The sequence below is a fragment of the Neocloeon triangulifer genome, unplaced genomic scaffold (assembly GCF_031216515.1).
Source record: "Neocloeon triangulifer isolate White Clay Creek 2 clone unplaced genomic scaffold, ASM3121651v1 ptg000017l, whole genome shotgun sequence".
Taxonomy (NCBI): domain Eukaryota; kingdom Metazoa; phylum Arthropoda; class Insecta; order Ephemeroptera; family Baetidae; genus Neocloeon; species Neocloeon triangulifer.
The window spans coordinates 694,422-702,812 of record NW_026775559.1 but is presented as its reverse complement, the minus strand read 5'-3'; the positions used below and the strand labels follow the sequence as shown (position 1 = coordinate 702,812).

At 35.7% G+C, this 8,391-nt stretch overlaps 1 protein-coding gene across 4 annotated transcripts; it reads left to right on the top strand.

The window, feature by feature from the left end:
* Positions 1–57: 57 nt before the first annotated feature.
* LOC132203061 (rabphilin-3A) lies at positions 58–7,981 on the top strand. 4 transcript variants are annotated; one of them, XM_059630516.1, is made up of 12 exons: positions 58–292; positions 2,577–2,798; positions 3,058–3,331; positions 3,813–3,882; positions 3,944–4,094; positions 4,221–4,360; positions 4,426–4,574; positions 5,382–5,508; positions 5,568–5,677; positions 5,730–5,884; positions 6,171–6,346; positions 6,460–7,981. In XM_059630516.1, exons 2-12 carry the CDS (start codon positions 2,581–2,583, stop codon positions 6,582–6,584), a joined length of 1,695 nt encoding a protein of 564 aa, XP_059486499.1. In that variant the 5' UTR covers positions 58–292; positions 2,577–2,580; the 3' UTR covers positions 6,585–7,981. The 4 variants fall into 4 exon arrangements, with proteins under 4 accessions (XP_059486499.1, XP_059486498.1, XP_059486494.1 ...); XM_059630515.1 differs by having other exon boundaries at positions 60–292; positions 4,224–4,360; positions 4,417–4,574; XM_059630511.1 differs by having other exon boundaries at positions 71–292; positions 4,417–4,574.
* The last annotated feature ends 410 nt before the right edge of the window (positions 7,982–8,391 follow it).

Here is an 8,391-nt window from a genome sequence, read left to right as displayed (position 1 = left end):
ACAAAAATAACACGCGCGAATGTATAAATAATACGCAGCGATAATTAGGAAGGTGGAGCGCGGAAAGTGCAGTGCTTGGAATGAAGTGACGGGGCAAGCCGAGTGTGGGTGCCACGTCATTTGTGCCTGATAAGAGCCGATCGATACGCAATGTGCTCGCTCGGCGGGGCCTCGGTGGTGCGGCCCGCTGCTCGGCGGCCTCAGTCGCGCCTCAGAAGCAACAGGCGCCGCCGCGCTCCTCCCGAATCTCGGCCACCCTATCTCATTTTTCATGTGACCACTCCAGCCACAGGTATGGATATTGAGTTACACCTCTGACCTGACATTGCGTACAAAACCACCCTTCGGCCAATTCGATCGAAATGCGAAATTTCGCCAATGTCGCAGTTTATTTTGTTGCGTGCATTTTTCTTCCATTCTGCGCACACGTTGTTTTAATTGTTGTTTGTGCTTTTATATGCGGGCTGCTTCTTTTATATGCTAATCGTGCAGTGCTGACGAATCTGTGTCACGCACACACCACCGTATAATTTTCCTTTGCACTCTTGGCCCTGACACGAATTTCACTTTTCAAAATCCTTTCAATTGCGTCTTTGCTCTTTTGCGTTTTGCCAGCTCAGTTTTTATGTAAGTATAATTTTACTCTATGTAATATGAAAATGCTTTTTCTTGCGGATCAAGTGATTTTATTTTATTTGACTTTAAAATGGACCAAACGTATTATTTCATCAATTCAAAGAGTGATTAATCACAATCAAAGCCTTATAAAACAGCTAGAAAGACACCATAAATGTAAAATATTTATTGGCGTTGAGAAGCATTTGTTTTAAATATTTTGTATAATAAAATATAAAAACAGCTATTTAATTTATTATTTTTACTCATTACATGGTTACATTTTTATTTTTATTATTGCTATTATTGTAAACAAAATTTAGTATAACTTAAAATTATATTACATTTTTATTTATTTCATTTTTATTTGTTTGTAACCAATTTTGAAATTCTTTTTATAATTTAGGTTTAGAGATTAAAAAAAATTAAGCTTTATAAACAAAAATTGAAAATTCAAATGTTGTAATTTCGCTTGAATATGCTACGTTAAGCAAAAGTATGTATCCAAAACTTCGATGGGTGTAAGATATGTATGTAACATGTTAAATGCATAATACAAAAAGAGGTTGATTTCAATTTTCAATTAGGTCTCTTGACATGAAAAATGAACCAACCTTCTTATTTGTATGTATTTTGTGAATATATTTAACGTATATAAAGCGTGTGTGTGTTTGTTTTTTACCTGAACAGCCTGAACTGCACGGTGTCTAAATTTTTGAGACCAGAGTTGATAAGGGTAAATTCAATTCCAATCCTGTGGGTGGAACGAGAAAACCATGCTTGCAGAACTTTGAGTTTGAAAAGCGAATATTTCTCGGAATTCCCATTAGTTTATTTTCAGGACTTTGGGGCATCATTGCTTTCCCAGGGGAGGGTAGAGTTTGAATACGATTCATGCTGGAGAGTTTCTGGAAGTTAAATATTCTCTCAAAGTTATTCCTAATTCATTCCGCCAATCTCTTATCATATCATAGTGAGAAGTTTTCAGATCAAAAGGTTTCTTGTCCTCTATGGTTTGTTTAGCAGTTAGTTTTGCAACAATTTTCAAACTCGTCATAGATAGGAATATGAAGCGCATTATTTTAAACCTTCGGAGGGAAAATTTGCATGTTTAATGTTTAACTGGACGTACAAAACGGCTTTCTTTCTAGTTATCCTTTTAAATTAACGTTTTACTCTGATACGGTACACTATAATTTCAATTAAAATGTTAATTTCCTGCGCAAAATCTACATGATAAAACAAAATAATTTTACTTGAAACAATACTGTCCTGCACAGTAAAATATTAGATTATTTACAAAAATTTAAAATTATTTCCTAAATAAATTAACTCCCACTTGTATACATAAAAAATAAACGGCAGTGAAAGCCTGAAAAAGCTATATAAGATTTTTGTTTTGTTTTTACAATAATTGACTGAAACACGAGAAGAAAAGCTTGGTGAAAAATTTTAACCTCTCCGCGACACACATTCGTGGAAATGATGATGCTATATGGAATATTCAATTTCTCATTATTCGTCATACAGTTGACGTTCCAATAGGTGCAGCTGAAAGATGGAGAACGCGCGTCATCTTTTTATCCCTCAAGACGGAAATAAAAAGTGGTTGCGCGTTCCTACATCCTGCTGCACTGGACCCAGAAACTTGATCTGTGTCTCATTTACCAGATAATGAGGTTCCACGATGTCACGATGTAAATGTATATTTTTAATTTTATCGATTTTATCATATCTTTTTTCTTTTTTTTGCCGTGATGTTATAAAACTGCGCAGTTTGCAAAGTATTTTACAATTAGAATTATTTCTTTTAGATCAATAATTAATTAACCTTTTGCAGATTAGCTTTTTTCCACAACTTGCAATAAATTGCCAACCGCTGGGCAATACTTTCTCATTAAAGCACCATAACTTCCAATCAAGAATCGATTAACGCGTCTGTTTTTCTTTGATCCACTCAGACCAATGGTGGACCTGAGCAACGGCCGGGACAGTTGGACGTGTCCGAACGACCGGCAGCTGGCCCTGCGCGCCAAACTGCAGACGGGTTGGTCCGTGAAGACGCAGTCGCTGCACACGCTGACCAAAAAACCAGAGGCCCTCAACGAGCAGGAGAAGCAGACCATCCTTGACGTCATCAAGAGAGCCGAAACCCTGGAGAAAACTGAGCAGCAGAGAATAGGGCAAGTTGATCTCTTGCGCAACTCTGTTATTATATCGCGCGACTCGCTTTGATATACGCGACCGAGCAAAATGAGGCTGGGGACGCAGAAAAAATTCATGGCGCCGACGGTCTTGTTAGTGAAACAAGAGCGAATTGAAAACGCTTTTGTCTCTGGCCAACTTTAAGCCTTGATTATAACGGAGTAAAAATGAAGCTCGCGGATATTGAAATTCCACACGACTATTGTTTGTTTATCTTTTCGCTTCCAATTTCCGCAGGCGTTTAGTGCACCACGTGGAGAGTATGAAGAAAAATGCGCTGGGCGACGGGTCGAACAAATGCGTCCTGTGCGGCGACACCTTCGGCTTTCTCGGCCCAACGGCGTCGCTCTGCAAAGACTGCAAAAAGGCCGCGTGCCAGAAGTGCGGCGTCGAAGAAGGAGCCGCCGCCTCGGGGCTTCGCTTCCCCGCCTCGGGCTCCTCCAACTGGCTGTGCAAAATCTGCGCCGAGACGCGCGAAATGTGGAAAAAGTCTGGCGCCTGGTTTTTTAAGGTTGGTTTAAAACATGATATTATCTGCCAGCCAGATATGTTTGCCTCTGAATTTTTTTTTTAATTCTTCTAACTAATTTTTTTGAAGAAAATCTTCCAATAAAAAAAAAGGAGGAAAATTACTGCACCGCAGTAAAGCCAATTTATGGAAGTCCATTTTTTTAATTTAAAGTGCTTTATTGTTGAAAAATTGCAGAAAAACTGATTTTTCAAGTGTTATAAATTTTTGTTTTTGTTGAAAATTTTTAGAGTATGATTGAGACATTTTATTTATGCAAAATTTTCTAGTTTTATCACTGTAGAATATTTCTTATTAACACTGTTCAGAATGGCAAATAAAATTTGTAATTATGCCTGTCAGAATCAAATAATTTTATTTATGTGTATTCAATTGCCAAAGAAATAATTATATTATTATTCTCTTTTTGCAAACACAATTATTACTTTTATCTAAAATTTAATGAATCCATTTTTTTACTCAGGGAATGCCCAAATATGAATTGCCTGAACCTGGATCACTGAATGGACGGATCAGCAAATTTTTCAGACCAGGTTTTACTCAACTCAGAAATTAGTTCCAATTAAAGCCAAATTTCTCAATCATCATTTGCAGCTCCGAGTCCTTTGCAAAGAGTTTCGATCGCTGAGGATTGCGAAAGCAGCTCAGAAGAGGAACCGCCCGTTCAACCACCACAGCCGCCGCAACCATCCCCTGTCGTTAGACACGCACCCCTTTCACACGTTCACTCCATTTCATCTGTAAAGTAAAAGTCGCTCTGCTCTACACATTTTATTTTTGCTTTCTCAGTTTCCTCTAAAAAATTATGAGTTTTACCATTATTGTTTGCTGCACTCTTTAAATTTTTGTATATTTTTGTGCACGTACACAGCAGCACCAGTCACATTTCCCGAAGAGAAAGTAGTCTTTCCCACCAGTGGGCTTCCGAGGAGGGCTCCAGCTCGGTGACTTCCTCAGATCGCGCCGGAAGTGTTTTCTCCGAAGTGGAGGACGACGTCATAATTGACGAAGGTGCGCTATTTTTACATGAAATTTCCAAGCGACTGATGAAATAAATTCGATCCAAGTTTATTTAGGAAGCATGCAGTTTTCCGTCACCTTTGATCCTCAAACAAGCACGCTTCACTGCTGCTTGATACGAGCCAAAGGTCTCAGGGGAATGGACGTCAACGGCCTGTGCGACTCTTATTGCAGAGCTCAGCTGCTTCCATCAACGTCGGGAAAGGTATTATTAATTTTCCTATCAAATACTTTATTAAACAAGATAATATTTAGAAATCTGAAAAATATGGTTAAAAAAAAATGAATTTTATAGATACCAAACAAAGGGGTTCAAATTTACATTGAATATAATTATTGCAGATTCATGCGTAAAGAATGAGTAGCAAATACATATACAATTTTAATTTTCATTGTACTTGATTGCATTTATTATTAATTTATTTAAAAATTGTACAATTTAACCAAATTTTATTTAATATTTTAGATTCAATTTCATAAATTTTATAGCACATTATTGCAGCTATAAATATAAAACTAAAATTTCGTAATTGAAATTTTTGTTAAATTATTCAATTGTAAAATATAATAAAAATTTTATTATTTAATGATGCAATTTAATACAATTAAAATAAAAAATTGTTGTGTATTTGCTACGACTTATTGCTTACTTCTAAATGTAAAAAAATTATATTCAACATTAATTTGAATTTAAATAGATTTTAATTCCTTTCTTTGGCATTTTAAATTGAATATTTTTCTAGAATGTAAATTCATTATAGTACAATTTTTTTTCAAGTAAATATAAAATTAATTTTACATTTAAATAAATATATTTTAAAGCCCATATAGTCACGAAAAATACAAACTGAACTAACATTATAAATGTTTCCTGCTGACTGTTTGTATAGAATTAAATTAAGTAAAGCCATATTGATACAAAGTGTCTATAATATAGTATTGAGGATATGGATTGATATTATTAACCAGTCATGAGTTATTATACTGATTGAATTGTATGTACATTTTAAAGGCAATTACACCGCTTCGGACCAAAACAGTTCACAAAACAAGAGATCCTGAATTCAATGAAACACTCGCCTGGTTCCATGTAACACCGGCTGATCATATTCGTAAAACACTTCACATTGTAATTTATGGTGAATATCTGAATAATTTAAACTCTCCACCAATATGTTTCAATATTTTATTTCATTAGACGAGGACAAATATGGAGACGAAGCTTTAGGATCAGCTCGTTTGCATCTCGCCAGATTGACGCCGGGCAAAACCAGCCGTTTTAATGTATTTTTAGAAAAGCCGTACCCAGTAGGTTTTCTCAAAGTTCTGCTTTTCTGCATCATTTTGGTTTTTGTCAAAGGACGAGGTTTGTGCAGACGAGGGACCAGGACGAGGGCGCATTCTGATCGCCCTAAATTACGTCACTAAGCGGAAGGCTATCACGGTGGGAATAATCAGGTGCGCTGGTTTGCTAGCCATGGACTCTAATGGGACCTCAGATCCCTTCGTCAAAATGTAAGTTGGCAATTTCAAGCAACATTGAATGGAGTATGTCAGTGATTATTCACATATGGGCCTAAAAATTTGACGTTCCCAATTAATCAAAATTCGCGATTTAAAGAAATCCATAAGTATTTTGGATTTATAAAAGTCTCATGCGCTAACGTTTTGTGCAAAACTAATCAATTTCTGCCCTCAGAATGTTTTTCATCCTAATAAATCATACATAAATTTGCTATTTTTTTTTCATTGAACTACATTGTACAAAATTAAAAATAATTATTGTTGTATATATTTGCAGTCAGTTGAAAGATGATCCACATAGACGCAAATTCAAAACGGCCATCAAATGGCGCAATTTAAATCCGGAATTCTGCGAGCACTTCACCTTTGAAATAAAAATGGGTGAATTGTCAAGCAAGACGTTGATGTTCTCCGTTTGGGACAAGGACCTCGGCAAGTCCGATGACTACTTAGGTGAGCATTTCCTTTTTCGGAGCATTAATCTACCACGTTCTGCTCTTTCTCTTTTTTATTGAATCATGGGAATTGCGCGCCCCTCGTAAAATAAATTGTATTATTGTGCGTAGGTGGACTGGAGCTGGGATTCACTTCTAAAGGGGACCGCCTACGCCACTGGCTGGATACAATTAAGTTCCCAGACAGGAGGCACGAGAGGTGGCACAATCTTTGTGGACAGATCATAGGCGACTGAGCCAATTTTCGCACCCCCCCCCCCCAACCGATCTGTTCAAATTAGCAGATAATTTTGTACGCAGGAGTAACTTTCTCGGAAAAGAGACGCCTAGCAGTTCTTTGAAGTTTTCGCCCCATTTAAGAAAGACTTCTGGACAATTTACGTGCCAAATTGACATTTTTTTCCTTCTCCCTTCTCAGGTAAGTAAAATTTCTAAATAGAGGCATTGTTGCGAATAATCTAAAATGAAAACTGGCTTCTGCTTTAAAACCCATATGTGTAATATAGCCTGGACCATTAAAATGGGCAATTGAACTATTCTGTCAATCAAAAGATGTCAATCAAACTCACTACAACGCACGTTCTCTTGGTATACGGTCTTCATCTATATGCATTTAAAAAACTCTTTCGCCTTTTTATATTTTTTGTTTTAATGTGAAAACATACATAGAGTAGAAATAAAAATTAGATAGCCGAATCTCTTTTACAAAAACCGCAGTGATGTGATGCAAGTATTAGTTTTTCTTTAGATTATAGATTTGACGAAGTAGAAAAAAGGATCACTTGCGTCCGAGTTTCCCTGAGAGAAATTAAGCACTGAGTATTTTTGGACGAAATCGAGCTAATTCTCAATCATTGGCCTTGTTCTTGAGTGAAAAAAAAATCATTAAAATTAAAACGTCTCGTGTAACTTATCATGTAGGTACTATTATACTATGAATGTCTAATCTACTCCACGGCCAACATGAGCAAAGAAACCCTATAGTAAATAAATATGTGAACAGCTTAACTCTTATTTTCTCCTGAGAATAATTCTTTTTTTATCTAAAATATATTCCAAGCTGTTTCTAATTGATCTATAATTAATTTTTATAGTTTGAACAAGTAATAAAACCTGTTTTGTTTTTTTCACTCTACTTCAAATAGTTTATTCTGAGTATGGTCGCGCGAATAATCATCGGCTTTTTATCTCCGCGCAAAGCTCTTTACAACTCGTTGCACACAATCCCTTTGTAAAACCTGCGTTCTGTTTATATGTCCGCACACGTCCATCTGCAGCTTTGTTCTATTCTCGATGTATATTCGATCTGCAAACAGCAGCTCTGAAATATTTTCCCTTAAATCTCAAGCAGAGATCTCCTTTTTGCATAACAGTTGTTAATATGCTCTGGGCCATTTTTGCACAAGAAACAAATGTGTTCTTGACACAAAGACTTTGCAAAATCTTTGTATGACTTTCTTGGAATAAATGTTCTTTGTATACAAGATCTTCTTTGTCCAGGAAAAATTCTTTCCAGCTATACGAAAAAGAAGAAAATTTTGCAGGGTGTACTTTTGAAATTACAATCTATAAAAAAAACTATTGCCTTTCTTATACCAACATGTTAATGTGATGGAAAATAAATTAAATTATAGAAATATCCTAAAAATCTTTCAATGATCATAGAAGTGTGAACAAAGTAAGTTATTAGTTAGTTTAGGCTACCAGACTACCAGGCATCAAATCTTATTTATGAATGGATGTATAATCATTGCCGCAATTATTTGGGGTGCAATTTACTGATAATTTCTTAAAAAGCAAAATAAGTCAAATTCAATCTCAGATACATAATTGAATCTGCGGAACTGAACCTTTTGCTGCGTTAATTTTTTATAGATTTATAAATTAGTAACTTTTGTTCTTTTTTTCAAATATTTTAATTAATAAGCGATAAATTAAAAAATTGATTAACATGTTAAAGCTTGATATTTTAGTTAAATGCTGAATGTTCATTCAGTTTTAACACCCAAGGTGCCAATTTAGAGTGTAGGAGAGGTTCTTTGG